Source organism: Rattus rattus, chromosome 1, assembly GCF_011064425.1.
Source record: "Rattus rattus isolate New Zealand chromosome 1, Rrattus_CSIRO_v1, whole genome shotgun sequence".
NCBI lineage: Eukaryota > Metazoa > Chordata > Mammalia > Rodentia > Muridae > Rattus > Rattus rattus.
Window position 1 is genome coordinate 2624414 of NC_046154.1, and position 20092 is coordinate 2644505.

General features: G+C 43.7%; 1 protein-coding gene across 1 annotated transcript in view; it reads right to left on the reverse strand.

Moving 5' to 3' along the window:
• The window catches only part of Reck (reversion inducing cysteine rich protein with kazal motifs), a 65516-nt gene extending 45682 nt beyond the window's left edge, over positions 1-19834 (reverse strand). The window contains exons 1-4 of the mRNA XM_032891579.1: positions 19676-19834; positions 5898-5956; positions 1373-1447; positions 417-453 (exon numbers count right to left, since the gene is read on the reverse strand). Coding sequence (XP_032747470.1) covers positions 417-453; positions 1373-1447; positions 5898-5956; positions 19676-19775 — 271 coding nt within the window. The 5' untranslated portion in view covers positions 19776-19834. The remainder of the gene's footprint in view (positions 1-416; positions 454-1372; positions 1448-5897; positions 5957-19675) is intronic.
• Positions 19835-20092: the final 258 nt, after the last annotated feature.

Here is a 20092-nt window from a genome sequence, read left to right on the forward strand (position 1 = left end):
GAGTTACACAGGACTGACAGAATGAAAATAAACTATACATTTGAAAATGTGGGTGTTAAAGGCCAGAATACTCAGGAGCTGGTGGCAAAGTTCAGCAAGGTAAAAGTGCTCACGCTGCAAGTCTGATAATGTCTGGATGAAGCAAGTCTGCTCACCACAATCCTGGCACTCCCATGCAAGACAGGAGGCTGAAGCTCACAGGCTAGTAAGCAGCAAAGCAAGAGAGAGAGCGAGAGCGAGAGAGCGTGAGAGAGCGAGAGAGATCGATCTGTCTCAACAGGCGGGAGGACAAGCTGTTCCCGTGCGCGCACACATTCACCAATGCAACACTAAATACATCACTTTAAAAGTCCTGTGTAGAAATCAGGTTTAGGACTATGATGCAGAGTTTACATTCAGGAAACAAGTTTGCTTACCTGGCAAAGATGAGTTCATGCAACTCCAAATTTCAACCTGAAATTGTAAGGACCAAAATGCTTTTATGCAAATAACTAGCTTCTCTGCATGAGAAGTTCCACATGATAAATTCCTGGGCACCTCGAAGCCTCCTGTGGAAGCTCCTGCTCACACCGTAGTCTAATCTCAACGCACCAGCAGCCATGGCACACACGTGCACATGCATGCACACACACACAGTCTAAACTATAGGTAAGCTGGGAATGAGAACTACCGCATACATAGTCTTTTCTCATTACCACTTAAAAGCACTGAGCCGGGTGACTCGGGTCACACACTAACATTACTTTTCCCCGTGCACAGAAAGTGTCTGCTGGGCACCTTAAGGAAAGAAGTCACAACTGTTTGACCATCAGGGCCTCTTCTCCTGCCATATGAGAGGCCACTGTACCTAAAGAGTTCTCTCGTGTGCACCCGGGTCTCCAGGCCTGGCCCACACACATTATAAACAATGAAAGCCGCCCAAACTCCGGAGATACGTCAGACTTCCTGACTTGGACTTCAAGCAGTGTATCAATAACAGTATGCCAGAAAGGGAGCGTTCGGAAGAAATAAGCCACAGAGCTCCCCTTATCTCAAACTCAACTTCCCAAATCCAAGTAAGTGTAAAATTTCATAAAGTTAGTCAGATCAGTGAGAAGACTCTAAATTCTAGATTAAATATTACAGTGAAATTTAAAGACTGGAATACATTACATTTAAGACTATTTGTTTACCTAGGCCCTAAAATAGAAGATAAAAGGTAAAAGACACTAACTTATTTACCAATTTATAAAACGATTTCTAAAAAGTTAGGTTTAAGTTTTGATTCTGGTCACACATTCCAACCACACTTAAGAAGTTTGGTAAATCTAAGAGTAACTCATCAGATGCCTCTGTGTGCACAGAGCATCATCCGCGGCTCCGTAAGACTCACCATTGTCTCTGGGCAATAATCCGGGGCTCTCTGCAACAGATGCTTCAGTCGGGATTCACTTTTTGAGGAGAAAATCTATGTGACAAAAAGAAAAGAAGCCAAAAATCTCTGAGACATTTTATTTATACAGGAAGAGGGGTAGAATCCTCGGGGTTGGGGATTTAGCTCAGCGGAAGAGCGCTTACCTAGCGAGCGCAAAACCCTGGGTTCGGTCCCCAGCTCCGAAAAAAAAAAAAAAAAAAAAAAAAAAAAAAGTAGAATCCTCTAGATGTACCAGTTCCCTAGAATGCTTTTCTTTTGTAAGAGGAACCTTTGGAGGGCTCTAGATTGAGCTACGGTTTGCTTTACACACTTGTCTCACTAACAGCCCAGGCTGGTATGAAGTCAGGATCCTCCTGCCTCGGCCTCCAGAATGCCAGCATTATGCGCAGCTTTTGAGGGAACATTTCTTGTAACACTATTTGGGAAACAGTCAATTACACGGAGTTGGTAATCTCTTCCTTTAACTGGAAGTGGAGGACAACATGCTACAATCCACCAGGGTAGGAATAAAAGCCTGAGAGAGAAGGAAAGGGAAAAGGAAGAAGATGACTATTGTTTTTCACTGTGAGGTGAAATCAGTTAACACAGGCAGAAGCTTACAGACAACGTCATCTCTGAACGCATAGCTGGCGAGCTGGCGAGCTGGCTAGGCTCGCTTTCAGGGTACGTGACTAAACGACCCATACTTCACAGGAATGCTGTTAGTACAATTCAGTAAGATATAAATCATTGTTATAGAGAGACCTTCATGGTTTCCTGCAAAGTTAAGACCATAAAATGTATGACTGTAAGGACAGTGAAAAAGACTTATTTCCAGGAGCTACTTTTCTCTATAACTTGCAACTGTAACTAAATAGGAACTAGAAACTCAGCATTTTGGAGTGTCTAGTGAATCAGTGCATTCAGACAGTCACCAGCAATGACTATTAGACATCATAGAAAGGGACAGCTAGATCTGTCATCATCACTCATGGGGAAGACTTGCCAAACAAAACAGTCAAACAATCTTCCAGTCTGATCAAGTGTCTGGCTTTATCTCAAAAAGCAAATGTAGATCAAATCTGCCTATTCAACTTAAATGTATATCGAGTGAAATTAAATAAAAGTAGCCAAGTATGGGGACACATGCCTGTAATCCCAGCACTTGGACCAGGCCACACTGACAGATCCTGAAACACACACACACACACACACACACACACACACACACACACACACACACACACACCCCAAGGGGAAATTACAGTGGATGTGGTGGTACAGGCCTATAATCCCTGGGAAGTGAAAGGGGGCCTTACTTGGTGCATAAAGAGTTTGAGTCAAAAATAAAACTTGAGTTCTAGGCTCCTTGGTGGGCATGTGAAGGTTAACTCTTGCTTTTCAACTTGACTATATTTGGAAGTAACTAAACCCAAGCAAGCATCCAGGAGCACTCATGGGGATTTTTCTAAGCTGTATTATTTGCAGTGGGAGACCCACTCTGAATCAGGACCGTTTGTGGTCAGAAGATCCACCCTAATCTGGGCCATGTCTTCTGGTGGCACTCCACTTAATGGAGGGAGGAAGCTGCTGCTTTCTGTCTGCTTGCCCTCACTCTCACTGGCGAGTTCATCTTCTCTGAGCCGTTCCTTCCTTCACTGGTGTCAGCACCTAATCTTCAGGCCTCTAACGTGGATTGAAAACTGGCAGCTCTCTGACTTCCGTGGAACTCCATACCAGACTGGGACTGTTGAGACCTCCACCCTCATGGACTGAGCAGCTACTGGACCCCTGGCCTTACTGTCAGGAAGCAACAACTGTTGAATTACTCAGACCATAGTCTGCAAGGACCGCATGCATGCGAACACACACGCACATGCATATACACGCAATGCACCCCAACCCCTGTGTGCATCTCTGTGTGTGTTCATCCTTTCAGTTCTACCCCTCAGAGAACCCTGATCAATACAAAATACTAAACAACTCCTAGATGGTTCCGCTCTAAATCAAACTGATTACCAAGAAGCACAGACAAATGACATTAAATGATACCAGAGAGATTTGAACAATGAAGATTAAACTATGGGAAACTCAATAGGATAAATGGCTGAATTTAGTTATCAAAGTAATCCCAACAAAGCTATGAATCAGCCAAGCATGGTGGCTTATACCTGTAATCCCAACATTAAGGAGGCTGAGGCAGGATGACTGTGGAACTCTTGGACAACCTGGGCTACATGGTAAGTTCTAGGTCAGCCTGAGCTATGATGTGAAACCTGTGGTTACTAGCCCTTGATGCTCTTCAGAGGACCTGAGTTTGGTTCCCAACATCCCTAACGTAAGCTCCAGGCGATCTGATGCCTGTTCCCAGAACACAGGCACTTGTGCTCATAAGCATGTACCTATACACACAGACACGTAATTTTAAAATTAAATAAAAAGAGCAGTAAGTGCTCTTACCCATCGAGTCATCACTCCATCCCCAAACGCTGTCAGTTTAAACAAGTGATAACAGAATAATTGTTATCATCATTATTTATGTGTGATATGTCAAGCACATCTACGGCTGAGTTATCCCTCTGTCCAGCTCCTTTTTTGTCTACAATGCTTACAAATGATAGGCTGAGAAATCACATAACAAGTAATGTGACAATTAGCGTTTGCTCCAATTTAAATTTGCTTTAATAGGCTAGGGCAGAGGAAGAAGAGGAAGACTCTGACTTACAATAAGTGAAGCATAATTGACCATGATTAATAATGTTAAAGCTCAATATGGGATCGATTATTCTTTTCTATCTTTGTATTTATTTAAATTCCCCACTATAAAAGGATAAAAGGAAGACTAAGAGTAAGAACAAAGCAGGCAACGGAGGACAGTAAGGAAGGACAAGTAGCACGTGACCACGCTCAGCAGTGCACTGGGAGAAAACACAGCGATCGTTACATTTTTAAAACAATCTCTGGGGCTGGAGAGATGGCTCAGCGGTTAAAAGCACCAGCTGCTCTCCCAGAGAACCTGGGTTCAGTTCCCAGCACCCACATGGCAGCTCACAACCATCTGCAACTCCTGTTCCAGGGAATTCGACACCCTCTTTTGGCCTCTGAGGGAGCTGGGCATGCGAGCGGTACATAAACACACATAAAAGCAAAACTCTCAAACATAAAGTAAAAATAAGAATAAAAAGTATTTTCAAAATCATCTCCTTGTTTTTACTCTATATTTCTCAAAAATAAGAAAGGCAAAGACAAAATAAAATAAAAAGCCCAAGCACCGGCAGGTTAGACCAGTGGTGAGGACATGGACTGAGACGGTAACTAAGGCGCTGTGAGGACGTAGACGCCTGCTTGGCCTTGTGCCAGGGATGCATCTAGGTGGTCAGGAGTGGGCTGCACAGTCAGCAACACTGAGCACACGGTAGCTATCCTTCCAATCACTGGTGTGGGAACTGTGGTAAGCTGTTTAACTCTTTTTTATTTCAATTTATCTATAACATGAAGATGACATCCCTTCCTGTCTGTTTCTAAAAAAATGTGACTGGTGACTGAGAATGTTACTTCTCAAGCTCTGAGGCTAGAAACACGTAAGGCTAAGCTCTAAGGTGAAAAGGAAGTTAGGACTTTACCAAGACATCTTGCTGCAGTAGAACTTACATATTCAACCAGAAAAATTTTAAGACAGTAAGACAATGAACCCACAGTGTCCGACCGGCCTGCCAATTCCTAACGTGTCACGTTCCCTTTAACTTCCTCTGCGCATGCACAGGTTGTTATCCTCAGCATCTTGATTACATTAGGATTCATTAGAGACAGTGAGATGATCTGTTCCTCCTTTATCCTAGCATGGGCTTGGGACGTAGCCCAGTCGGTAGAGTGCTTGTCTAGCAGGCTCCAATCCTGGGTTCGAGTCTCAGCACTGCATCTATTAGGTGTGGTGGTTCAATACTACACCAGGAACACATGAGGCACTGTCAGTAAAACAAACAAACACACACCAACCAAACTAAAAGCGCCCAAAATTAACCCTTAGCTCTTTAGAATAAAGACCCAGTTACCCTGACTACAGTACAGTGACCAAGCTCAGGATCTTGACTCTGACAGGACACTATCCGTTCATGTTCAGGCTATAATCAAGCTTCATCAATCATTTTTGTTATAAAACTTCTTTTTCACTCCAGGATCATTGACTGCATTTGGCTGTCAAGCTGAATCAGTTGATTTTATCTAGAATCATTTCTTAGCCTCCTGGTATTATTATAGTGGTAATTTGATATAACTGAAATGTCTGAAGAGTACGAGCTATTGTTTCAAGGGACAGCCTTCAATCTGGGGCAGCCTGATTGCTTCCATGTTACTTGGGTTATGATACTGTGTCCCTTTTCAGTGCTTCCTATCACTTAACACATTATTTGTGGTGTAAACTGTGTGTAAGCTGTTATACAGCAGACTTTTGCAAAAGCAAATTTAATACTTATCCGATTGTACTCACTAGTATTTCCAAGCTTACCTGCTCACACACATCACGGCACATTTGGTTATCCTTTGAATGGTTACAGCACACAGCACCTGGGGAGGAGCAAACAGGATGTTTCACTGTTAAACTGTCAGAGGATTATACACAAGATTGACTGCTCCATAGATCCTTTTTGTTTTCTGTTTTTGAAACAGGTCCTCCTGACTCGGCCTCCAAAGTGCAGCTATTAGGCTGTTGCTGAGGTATGTACTAGCTGTCACACCAGGCTGTCCCCACTCATCCTAACTGGATCTTCAATGAGCACCTATTACAACTTGGGTGCTAGGCTTGGAGATATGGAGAGACAGTCATATAAGGAAAAGTGTTATAATATAAAAAGTTACTATTGAATATGTACTTTCTATGCACTGCATTTTCTACTAAGCTTGTTATATATTTTCAGTCCTTAAGATTATTCTATAAATAATATTTTTTAACTATAACACAAAACTAACTTGCTTTTAAAGTGGTGTATTTTGTCTAGGACTTGTTGAATTTGAGGTTTCTATAGGACATTCAGATGGAAACTCTGGTAAAATTCAAAGCCAAAACTTGGAATACAGTTAAGAGCCTGGCCTAATGATCCAAATGTGCAAGTCACGAGCATGAAGAGTGTAGAGAGATATGATGTCACCTAGGGGGTTTCTACTGAGAAGCAGACGCAGCACCAGATCCCAATGACAGCCGCACCTGAGATTCATAAGGAACAGGAAATGTGGCTGCAATAGAGCAGGTCCACCACTAAGTGACATACAAGACAAGGAATGGCAGTGCCTACAGATAGAAGGCAGGAGGTTGCTGGCTGGGTGTTGTAGCTTTGTCTGTGATCTAGCATTTGGGATGAAAAAAGCAGGAAAATTAGAAGTTCAAGGCCAGCCTAGGCTACATGAGATCCTGTCTCAGAAAAAAAAAAAAAAAAAAAGAAAGAAAAGCCAACTTCTGAACATCTCAGGTAATATCTTTTTACTTATTCATTTGCTTGATTGTTTATTTTGAATGCGTTAAGTGAAGAGTAGCCAGCACATAGGAAGAAAACTAAGAGAAAGAACAGTGAACAGAAGTTCCCTGAGCAAGCCTCTTCAGTTGAAGATTCTACAGACTGACTATCACTTCCTGATTGTGGTAAACCCAATTATCCTAGGCTATCTTCAGTTCCTTTAAGAGTCATTATCACCCGCCTCTGTGTGAGACATGATTTCCTTCTGACTATCAAGTAAAATCTCTGGAATGTATCAACCTAGCAGAGCATTAACCAGCTTCCACTAACCCCCAAATTAAGAGTATAATAAAATAGTATCTCAGAGTAGAGATCTCCCCACTTTGCTACAACCCACCTGCCCGATGTCCTCATCCACATATCTAGTAACTATAAAAACTATTATTTTATTGCTCTCGTCTGTTGTCTAACTACAGAAGATTTTCCACAGTGGACCATGTCATCTAGGGGAACTGGAACCCATTTTGCCTTGCCATAGTCACTCATATTTAGCTTGGTATAAAATATTTCTTATTCCCTTTGGAGCAAGAGCATGCTCTGCCAGATCAGCAACCAAGAAGCCAAGTAAGTAAAATGTTTCAAGAAGGTGGCATGTACTAGAAGCTGATGTGGAACTCACATTGATCACAATATTTAGGAACTTAAAAAAGAACTGTTATCAGTGTGTACCAGCGAAGGCAAAGCTGAGTTCAAGAAGGTACACACATCCTCTTTCCAGAATTAGGTTGCACAATGAAGAATCTGGGAGGCTTTGTTCTAGCTCATGAGAGGGAAGACTCCAGGTCCATGGAATTTCCTTAACAACAAGAGTGCCTTTGCTCCAATATGAAATAACGCAATGGGATGGCTTCAGAATGGGGACAAGCCAGGCCTGAAAGACGAGCGGGGAGTTAGGGACTGAGTCATTTATCAACTCTCAATCTTTGGTGGTGAGGAGGGGAATGTGGATTGATTCCACCATTGGACCAAAGATTCAGTTAATCCTAGACAATGAAACCAGATATAAACTCTGACACAGAAGCTCAGTGAAGCTTCCCTGCTGATGACTACACTGATGTTCTGGGGATATTTTACATATGTAAGTGTACATTGATTCTGCTGGATCTGGTGGCATATGTCTTGAATCCCAACAGAAGCATATAGATCTCTGAATACAAGGCCAGCTAGGGCTACACACACACACACACACACACACACACACACACACACACACACACACACACACACACACACTTTCTCTGAGACGAAGGGACAGACCTGGCCCTGTGAGTCTTTCTTTGGCTAGTCCTCCTGGCTCACATCCTGTAAGACAGCAGTTGTGCACGAAGTTTACATTCTCTCTACCTTGGAGCTACTCCTTAAGAGTGATTTGAAGTATGCTACTTCCCTGAGCTCGGACTTGTTCTAGGGAGCTACTGAATCCAGTCATGGGAATGTTAGATCTGTACCCGGATCAAAGTATGTGAGTTGGCTCAGTGGTTAAGAGCGTTTGCTACTCTTCCAGAGGATAGGAGCTCAATTCTTAGCACCTATATTATGCAGGCTCAAAACTACTTACAACTCTAGCTCCAGGGGACCCAACACCCTCTTCTGGCCTCTACAGCCACCTATGTACATGGCATACATTCATTAGAACAAACAAACAAACAACCAAAGTCTTTAAACCGTGTGTTAACCTGGATAGACGAGGAGCAGTAAGGAGGCTCATGGTGGAGCAAGAGCACACAGCATGTGACTCCTTGCCTTGAGTGAGTAACTCTGGTTGGGCCTGTGGACTCCTAAATGCCACTGTACCCATGTTGTTTTCCTGTGCCTCCTGAAGGAAATGACTAATAAAGATTACCTCAGTTTCCACTGATCAATCCCTACCATAGATCTCACCAAAGATCACCAGGCCTGGCAGGATGCCAGCACTCCTCCAGCAGGGCCCTTCCCACTCCTGAGAGTTCTTTCTTATGGTTCTTTCAGAAATCTATTTACTCTGGTTAATCCTTGTCAATATTCTTATTCTTGGGCTTGAGACAACATACTCAAAAGCTACTGGCTTGGGGGACTTTGGTGACTGACTCTCCGGTGTTCTCAATTCTCCAGTTAAGGTCACCATGAGACAAGAAAGGCTCCACTCAAAGAACCTGAAGTAAGGCTGGTGTATGTAGAACGTGGTCTTGGTAGGGCCATGCACTTTGGCAGGCAGGATCTGTGTGTACTATGGGTGGTTATAGCAGAACTAGATTGCGGCATACCCAATTGGAGGTTAAGCAGAAAGAACATGGTGAAATGAGGTGGGGTGTGGGCTCCAGAGGGGGACTGTGCTTAGAGACAGGGACACAGTAGTGAACCAAGAGGTGTGTTCTTTAGCCTCTGGTAAATTACAGTGCTGTGGTAGCATAACTAGAGTTCAGAGACAAAACGCTCAGGCTTTGGCAGCACCCACTGGCTACACGTGGACACCTAGCTTCACACAGCACTTACAGAGACGGGTCATAGTAAAAAGCGGAGACCTAATAAATGTGCTTGAGAGGGAAACAAAGAAGGGTCCAGTGACCCCAAGTCTGTCTTTAGGGTATTGATGGGACTTTCATTTCAAACAGAAAAGGAATTGAAGCAGTGGGCAAGGTTCACATAATTAAGCAGTCCCTTCATCTCAGCATTTTCTTCACAAAGAGGGTCCTAAGACCTTGTTATAGCTGTCATAAGCTCCATCTAGTTCCTACACAGTGATCATTACCTCTGCTTCAGGAGACACAGGAGAAGCAGTCCGCCCTGCAAAGTTTGCTTGCTCCTACAGATTTAGGGCAAAGGCTTATCTCTGTGACTTCAGCCTTAGAGGGAGTGAGACAGACCAAGGAAATAGCTACTCTATGAGTGATTAATGAGTGATTAACAGTCAAGCCGAGGTCTGAGCCAAAGTGCAAGAGATAGGCACAAAACAAAGGGTGAGATGCCAGGCTTCATCTCGTTTTAGGTTACCTTGTGGGCGAAGAGCTCAATGCCTTTTATGAAGAACAGTTTCTATGGCTTTCTGTAGCAGGGTAACATCCTAGTCAAGGAAAGGATTTAAAGATATACCAAAGAGGGAGGTGACAGCATCTCCCCTCTGTGTGAAACAGACAGTATAATAGGATTGAGATGAGTCACTGTGTGGGCTTGAACTGAAACTGTCACCATCTGAACTGGACCCTTTAAGATCTGAGAAAGGTGGCAAATATAGACATGGGTTTTAAACGTGTGTTCAGACAGGCTTCTTTCTTAAAGTTCTGTGTGCATGAGCGTGTGTGTGTGTGTGTGTGTGTGTGTGTGTGTGTGTGTGTGTGTGTGTGTGTGTGTGTGTGTGTGTGTGTGTGTGTGTGATGCGGAATCATCTCGATTGCTCTTCCATTTTGTTTATTGAGGCAGGGTCTTTTGATCAAGCCCCAAGCTTGCTGATAAGATTAGTCTTGCTAGCCAGATTGCTCTGGGGATCCCCTGTCTCTACCAATTGAAACTAGAATTGGCAAACCAATTCACATGGTGTTAGTGGAGAAAAGAATGAATAAACAAGCGAATAAAAAAAGAAATCTTCTTAGATGGCACATCAAAGGCCACTAAGCACAGCACTGGGGACGGTGTTACTGGACAGTTGGTTTCATGAAAGACTAGCTTCTGTGAGTCAGTGTCTGATGAAGAGATTCTATTCAGCCTGGTGGTGTGGTGCAAACTGCAATCCCAGCAATCTGGAGGCTGGTGCAGAAGGAGCAAAAAGGAGTTGAAAGCTAGTCTGGATTACATGGGCAGTTTGAGGGCAAAAAGTTTTTCTAAGTCAAAAAGTGTGTAGAAAGTGTGTCTACATACATACATACATACATACATACATACATACATACATACATACGTACATACGTATGTACAAAACACTTTTCTTATACCACACCCACCCACCCACACCCCCACACACATTTAGAGAGGAAATAACATGCCTTGATTAAGAGGGTAAAAGTGCCTATACAGCCCTCCAACTCCAGGGACTGCCCAATCACTCCTGAGATCCCCTCACAGCAGCTCTGCAACACACACACACATATACATACACATACACACACACAAACACACATATACACACACATACATTCACACACACAAACACACATATACACACATACATACACACAAACACACATATACACACATAAACACACCTATATATACACACTCATGCACACATATATACACATACATATACACACATACACACACTCATACACATGCATATACACAAACACACACATACACACACTCATATACATACACACATATGCACACACTCATACACACATTCACACACAAACACACACTCACACACATATACACACCCATACAAATATACATACACACTCGTACACACACTCATACACACACACACACACACACACACACCTGCAAAGGCCCCGTGTCTGCAGGAGGGGAAGGAAGCCTCTTCTCTGACCTGGTATGCTGTAGAAGCTGGCACTCTCTTCTGCCCTCTAACACAAAGGTCATACAAGGGCAGAAAATCCAGCTGATTTGGCACAGAGATAACTCAGAGTAACATATGGTCCCAATAAACACAGGCTTAACAGAAAGAAAACAACCAGGCAGACAGGAGTCTGATTTGGGGCTAGGAATTTTTAAAAAAAAAAAAAAAAAAAAAAAGTCCCTTGAAGCAAAGGTCAATTTAAAACTGAGTCATGAAGTGCACTCTAATTAAAACTCTCATAGCAACTGGAGGTTTTTATTTAAAATATAAATACAGAAGCCCCTCCCCCACTTTATATTTAATAGTGCAATAGTGAAGGTCCAATTTATTATAAAGTGACTTCCAAATGAGAAGTTTCCAGAAAGAAACTGCATTTTCAACTGACCCTTCTACAAGGCTGAATAACAGTTTCACTTAACAGTAGAGAGGCTGGACTACTGCAGGTCCAGAGCCTAATTACAATTTATCTTGGGCTTTCTCTAGCCCCCAAAATACACCGTGACTTTCTGGAATGTTTTAACAGAATCCTAGTTCCCCCATCAGAAGTCTAAGAATACTAGCACACAGCACTGAGACCTGCAGAAGTTACTCCCTCTGCGTTGCTCAACCCAGGAACTAACGTGTCCACCAACGTGTCTGGAAGTGCCTTGATTCAGGATTTTCTTTGTCACAACGCTGGACCATGGGACTTGGGGTAAGCTAATTCTGTGTTCCTGGGCTATGGCCACTTCTGTTTGGCTTCAGAATAAATGACCGCTTATCCTTTTGAGGTGACAGTTGTATTTTTGTTTTGGCACAAAGCTAAAGTTAAAAAAAATATATACACAAAAAAGAAAGAAACCACAAAATTTGGGAAATAAAGATGAAAGGAAATGATTTCTACTCCGACTGTCCACACAGCCTCTGCTGACACTCCGGCATCTTTCCTCCAGCGTTTCCAAAAGCTTTGTTGGGTTCTTCTGACAAACTGGGATGAAAGAGGGCGGCCTGACGTCCTCCAGTAATAACCCCTGCCCTCTCGACCGAGCATTCCTCTCTAATAGCACATTTCCGCCCTGGGAGGACTGCCACCTCCACCAGCAGGCCCAGGGCTGTGGCCCCATCACGCTGCCCCTGCTGATCTAAACAGCAGACATTACTAGATCAGTGCATATTCTTTCTTACTTTTAAATACTAAAAACTTATTACAATCTTTAGCACTGCATCCTTTTCAAGAAATAAATGTATACACATATTCAATTCATATGCCTCCCCTAAGACTATGAAAAATCTGAATGCAATTAAAGTAATTAAAGGCCTTTATCTTTTTAGAATAATTAAGGTGGATTATTGGGTCATCATTCAGCTATAACTGGGGCATGGGGATGGGGGACGACAAAAACAAAACAAAACAATCAACAACTACAAAAAAACCATGCCCTGCCTAGTGCTTTCTACGGGGAGTTAGTGCAGAAACATTTTGTTTTATACTTTGACTAATTTGCCTATTTGTTCACCTAATTTGTTGCAGTTTAAAACCCTGCACGTTGTCATAAAATGGAACTGGACAAGGAGGGAAGAGTTGAAAATAAAACCTGATATTGACATGAGAATAAAAAGCACCAGTTTAACCCTCTCTGAAGAGATACAGATGTCATCTTGAAGTCTTAGACCGAGACTCTGATTATAAAATTAATGAAAACCAACAGGGAATTGCTAAGAGCCATACTTGCTGGATTTAGGAAGGAACTGGTGTAGCCTAGGAATATTCAAGCAGAATTATCCAATAACTGAAACACTAAGGCCCAGCTGCTGCGGTGGGGGGAGACCGTGTGCAAACCAAGGAGGCAGTGAGCAGCAGGCACACTCTAGCTATGCTAGGAAAACGCAACTGCTCAGGCTAGCTAGCACTTAAGGAAGCAAAGACACACCATAATCTAAAAATAAATACCCCGAGAATTACAGGCTTTTGGAAATTAAAAGGGATTTTGCCACAGAAGCCTCCCAAATGCTAACATTCAATTTTGTCATTGCAAAGCCATTCCTGTTTTCTTTGCTAAAGAAAATAGGTTCTCTAATAAATACACACCAAAGAACTATTAAAACAGAATTTGTATGTAAATAAATATATTCATATCTATCCTACACTACAGACAGGGAAAAACAAAACAAAATCTGGCTAATACTGAAATTCATTATAAATAAAAGAAAAACAATTTAAAAAAAAGTATCTTATTTTTTAGTATATGAAATCTTTTATGATAAAGTTTTAGACAACTAAAAATATTTAAATGACAACTGTAACTTTAACTTACAAAAAGCATATAAGCACCCTGTAATCTTAGCACCCAGGAAGCTCAGGGATAATAGTAATATGAATTGGAGACAAGTCTGGGCTACAATGCCAGGCTGTCTTTTTTTTTTTTTTTAAAGATTTATTATTTTATATTTGAGCACACTGTAGCTGTCTTCAAACACACTGTTTTTTTTTTTTTAAAGATTTATTTATTTTATGTATGTGAGTTAACTGTAGCTGTCTTCAGACACACCAGAAGAGGGCATCAGATTCCATTATAGATGGTTGTGAGCCACCATGTGGTTGCTGGGAATTGAACTCAGGACCTCTGGAAGAGCAGAGAGTGCTCTTAACCTCTGAGCTGTCTCTCCAGACCTGTGAGACTGTCTTAAAATTTTTTTTCCTAGTTTCTCCATAACAAAGACATAAAGATATGAAGTATATGCATTTGTGTATATAGTTTATCAGCCCACACCCAGCACACACTCACTCCTATGGCCACACTGCTGCATCTGTCTGCACACACGTGTAAACAGGTACACATTTTGTTTGTTCGCACACTACAGATTGTCCCCATTGCTGTCAACACTGCAATGATCTCATTGGGTTCTAACATCAATTGGAGTCAATCAAGAACTCAAAAGGTAAGAAGCCACTAGTGATGACTTACAGAGACTTTGAACCTGGGCCGCTGATGAGAGTACAGAAAGCACAGGAACAAAGATGAAGCATTAAGAAACGCACAGTGAGCAGTGCTCTTGCTGCTTGGCAGTTTTCCACTTTCCTTAGCCCTCTGCAGTTCAGAGTGTGCTGAAATGTCCCATCCTTGGTGTATGCAACTTCCACTTAGGGACTACATAACTGTACCCTGATCTCACAGTCAGCCATCTTGTTTCTGGTCCTTGGCATCCAAAGCACCTTAACCCAGATCTTCGTTATTATAAAAAGAAACTGAGGGAGACTGTTATGAAGATTCTTCTAGACACCCGTTGTCAGTATTCTTGGGTAATCCATTCTCCAGGGTTTCCATTATAAACATGGGATATAATGATTTTGTCTCAATATCTTTATATATATATGTGTGTGTGTGTGTATATGTGTGTGTGTGTGTGTGTGTATGCATGTATGTAATTCATATATTTGTTGACACGGCATCACATATACCTCATGCTAACCTCCAATTCACTGTATCGAAAAGAATGACTTTTACCAGTTTAATTTTTTTTTTTTTTTTTTTTTTTGGGTTTGGGGGCCAAACCCAGGGCCTGGCTCTACCACTGAGCTAAATCCCCAACCCCAAGAACGACTTTTAAACTCCTGGTCTTACTGCCTTCACTTGCAAGTGCCAGTATTCAGGTTGGACCATCACATCTGACTTTTTAAAAGTCATTTATATGTTTATGTGCACAAATGGGTGCACATGTTGGTGATTTGGGATCGATGTCTGGGTTTTTTCTCAATCTTTCTTCTCCTCCTCTTCCTCTCTTCTGCCTTCTCCTTCTTTGTTTTGGAGATGGTTTCTCACCAGGTCTGGACCTTATCAGTGAGTTCCAGGGATCCCTCTTCTTCTCACACATACCCAGGGCCCAGTGCTGGAGTTACAGACACTTACTGCTACACAACTTTTTATGGGCGTGCTAGAGATCTGAACTCAGGTGCTTCTTATGCACGACAGGCACTTTACTGAACTACCTCCAGTTGTCTGTCCTGTGTCACCCCAACACCTTTCTTTTGAGACAGGTTCCCCCTACAAAAACCAGGATGGCCTGGAATTTGCTATCTGAGCAGGTGAGCATCAAACTTGCAGTCCCCAATCCCTGCATACTATGTGTTGGAATTACAGGCACGGACTCTTGCCTGACTCCTGGCAGTGCTCATCTTACCTCCAAACTTTGTAGCACTCGCCATATCATAAGCTACATGCTCCATGAACTCAGTTTTTCCTCAAACATATTCTCTAGACTTGGAACAGAAATAGATATGACTAATTAACATGCATTATCAAGGTAGACATTCTGCAATTCTTGGTGATTTGTACGTGTTTTGTTTTAAGACAGAGCTTCATTATGTGGCCCAGGCTGGTCTCAAACTTGAAACCCTCTTGCCTCTCCACCTCCTTCGTGCTGGTATTACCAGCATGTGCCACTATGCTTGGATTCCTGCGAATATCAAAAGTCTGAATTTCAACTAAACTAAGCCCCACAAAAATAGAGGACATGTGTATTTTTGCATGCCACATTGTAACTTGGGCTGCAGTTTCTGGCACTATAAGCAGCTGAACAAATACTAGGGCTGTCAGTCACTCCTAATGTCTCTCTTAAACATTTATGGAGATGGTACTTTTCTTTTTCCGCTGACTCTGCTCCCCTCTTTCCAGTGCTGGGAAGTGAACTCAGGCCTTGTGCATTCTAGATGCTCTACCACTGAGCCACCGCCTCACCTTTCCTAGGGCGAGCACCTTCGCTGGCTTCCATCTTCACTCCAAGTGTCGCTTCTCCAAGAGGCTGTTCCTGTCAGCTCTACATAAGACACACTCTCTCCCTCACACAGTTCTGTTACCATGTTGTTAAGCTTCTTCACACCAGACTTATACCCGAAAATCATTTTCTCCATTTATTACCAACTCTCCTCTCCTAGAACTTAAGCTGCACCAACACTATAACCAGCCAGTTTCCTGAGTAAACAAGCCTCAAGCCAATGTGTCTTTCCTTTTTAACAGTCAGTTTATAACAACAAAGCCTTTCTCCTTGACATCTCTCACTTTCTTCTAGGAGTGTTCAACAATGAAAAGTAGGAGTAATGAAAGACTGCCTAAGCCTGTGGATGCTGGAGAGGAGCTCCTGTATTGTATGCCAGGATAAGCTGTCCGATCTGGGCTGCCACCAGCCCTGACTCTCTCTACATCAGGGGCCAAGAGAGTCAGCGGGAGGAAAATCTGCTTTTTATTACTTTCCTCCAGATAGGCGTTTCCTTCTTCTAACTTAAAATTCATTACATTCTTTTTCTGGATTCTAGGCTATTACATAATCCCTCAAATGTCAACTCCTTGAAATTTGGCCCTTAATGTTACACATCTTTCTCTCCTTTGTATTATTACAAAACATCTTAAATAGAAACAGAGCCACTAAGGTGTCCTAAAACACAGACCCCCAGGCCTGCAACATGGGCTCTTATCCCATCCTCCAGTGAGATAATCACTGAGCAAGCTGCCACACTCTTCTGCCTTCACCCCAAGAACAGCACAGTCAGGGGATACTCAGGAGGGGTCAGCGACCTGGAAGCTGTGTACTAGAGGAGACCGGCTGGGATGGGGCAATAAGAGGATACGTGAGTGCCTGGACAGGACTACAAACCAGGCCTTCACTGAAACACAATTTAATAATTGTACTCTCAATTTCTGCTTTAGACCCTCTACAGATCCACAGTGGAAGCTTTTGTCCATTATATTATCCAAGGCCCTTTACATAAGAAACCAGCACTATACGCTTCCCAGGACTTAGCACAAGGAATGAGGCTCAATTTACAATCAAACTTGTAATTTCTCTTTTTATTGAACAGTGCAAACTCTACGAAGCCACAGATGTCTTAGAGATGGCAGGGCTATTGGAAATAACCGCCCAGTGTGCTCCAAAGTGTTAGAAGGAAAGTTAAAGAGCGAGTCTTTTGTTCTTCTCACAGCTGTTTACTGAGATATAAATCATATCTTACGAAGTCCATCCTTTTAAGGTGTATTAACTCAGTTATTTTCAGCATAGTCAGTTATATAACAATGCTAGTACCCAAAAAGAAACTCTCTAGAGTCACGCTCTAGCTCCTCGGCAAATGAGTGTCTCCATGAAGACTCCTCGGGCCTTTTATTGTGAACTAATTAGATATGCTACAACTGTAGTGTGCTGCATTCACCCACATTCACACACATCATCCATCTATCCATCCATCCACCCACCCACCCACCCATCCATCCATCCACCCACCCACCCATCATCCATCCATCCATCCACCCACCCACCCACCCACCCATCCATCCATCCATCCATCCATCCATCCATCCATCCATCCATCCATCCATCTATCTATCTATCTATCTATCTTTTTCAAGACAGGGTTTCTTTGTGTAGCCCTGGATGTCCTCCTTTCTGGAGCCTATACTGGCCTTGAATTCAGAGATCCTCCTGCCTCTGCCTCCCAAGTGCTGGGATTAAACATGTGTGCACCACCACACCTGGCCTACATTGTTTTATTTATTTATTTAGTCTTTCTTTTTCTGCTTCTCGTTTTTTTTTTTTTGTTTGTTTGTTTGTTTTTCTTGTTTGAGACAGGGTGTCACTCTGTAACAGGCTGGCCTGGGTCTTTGTGGCAATCCTCCTGCCTTAGTCTTCCAGGAATTACCAGTGTAAACCACACCTGGCCTGCCCATTAAGAGCTAACATTTTGGCGTGTGCTATGCTAAATGCTATACATGGATACCTTAGTTAATCCTCTTAGTAAAATCTACAGCAGTGGTTCCCAACTTTCCTAATGCTGTGACCCTTTAATGCAATTCCTCATGTTGTGACCCCACCCCTCAACCATAAAACTGTTTGCGTTGCTACTTCATAATTTTAATTTTACTACTGTTATGAATCATAATAATATCTGTGTTTTTGATGTCTTAGGTGACACCTGTGAAAGGATCACTGGACCCCCAAAAGGGGTCTCGTCCCACACACTGAGAACCACTGATCTAGAAGGTACTATATATAAGAATGTGACTATTAAAGTAAAAAATGATTAAGGCTAAGTAACTTACTCAAGTTTTCCTAAAACCCTACGCTACAACAGTGGGATAAGAGGGGGCAACTAGTATTCTGTAGATAACTTTGGGCTAACTAGGGCACAGAGAGATAAGCTGAATTAGTCACGAATTCACGGTACTCTTTCTTTCCTTTTTTATTGGTTTCCTTATTAGTTAATAGTTAAATTTAGAATTCGATTAATTAACTAATGCCAGGTTCCTGACACAATTTTCTTCAAATGTCTGCTTTAAAAAAATAATAAAAAAGCAACCAAAACTCCTCAATTTTAATTTTACAGGCTTTCCTAAAAACCTCGTTGAGACTGAGTATGTTTTTCTCTTAGTGCCTCTCCCTGTGAGCAACACACTCCTCCGTTACTTTTGTCATACAAATCCCAGTCATCTTTCGATGGCTAGTGTAGGTAGACACTTGGTTTTTCTAATCTTCTAGGTGAATGTCAACCCTCTGTGCACAGGCGGCAGCCCCGCCCGCATCTCTCCTCTGAACATGTGTGCCTGAATTCAAACTGCTTACAGCTCCTGTCGTATGCCACCTATCCTCAGCTTGGGTGTCCCGGGAAGCACAAGCTAGTGTCAAATCCAAAAGTTGAGCAAGCGCAGGAAGGACAACCGTAAGTGGTCAAGCTCTCCATCCATCTCTGGTGTAATTGCTTTAAAGAGCCCAAGAACACACCTCTCTCCTGAAGCCCGCCCGCCACCGGGTGATTTATCGATTTGTAGTTGTCCCCCACCCCACCCCCAGCCCCCAGCCCCAGCCTGATCTCAGACCGACTGTGCGCCGGAGCCTTGTGGAGCCTATCAAAGTTCACCGCCACTCAGGCCAAGTCAGTCAAATTAACAAGTGACATCAACTGACTGGGCAGCAGTAGGGGAGCTGCACCTACGTATCCCTTCCGCCCAGCGGGGCTATCCGGAGCCCAGGCACCTTCCTGCTTTCTGACAGGGACCGGGGTCCAGCAGGGCAAGGGGCCCCTGTCTGGGAGGTGACAGAGCAAGGCCTCGAACCCAAGTCATCACCCCGGGGTTCGGAAGATCTTCAGGGCGAAGAAGGCGAGGGCGGGGAGCGGCCTCCGGGTCCGGCTCCAGCACGACGCTCCTGACCGCCGCCCGCGGGTCTGGGGGCACGCGCACCCCGCCCCCGGCTCCGCGCCATCTTGGAGCGCTGAGACACTCGCTCAGGAACGCCCCGACCGGGGCTCCAGCGACTACTCACCCGCGCTGCCCGGGGCCAGGCCCCCGGTCACCTTCGCGACCCCCGCCGCGGACAGCAGAAGTAGCAGCGCGCCTCGCGCAGAGGCCCGGACGCTCGCCATGTCCGGGCCGGGCGGGTCCGAAGCCGCGGGATGCTCGGACCCAGCCTGGCCGCAGCAGCCGCTGGCATCAGGCTCCGCCCTCGGCGCCTTGAACTTCTGGTGATTGGCTGCGGTGCTCTGAAGCCCCGCCCTGGCCGCTAAGAGTTTCCAAAACCTCCCGGGGGGCCGCAGCGCGCCCTGGACCCTGGCTCTTTGTTATGGGCCAGCTGTGTGTCGCCTTCGGCCTTCGGGCTCCCGGGCTGCGGTCTTCAAACGGGAAGTCAGCGGCTGGAGACCCCTTTGGAACGCCTCTGTCCTGTGCTGGGACACATGGGGGG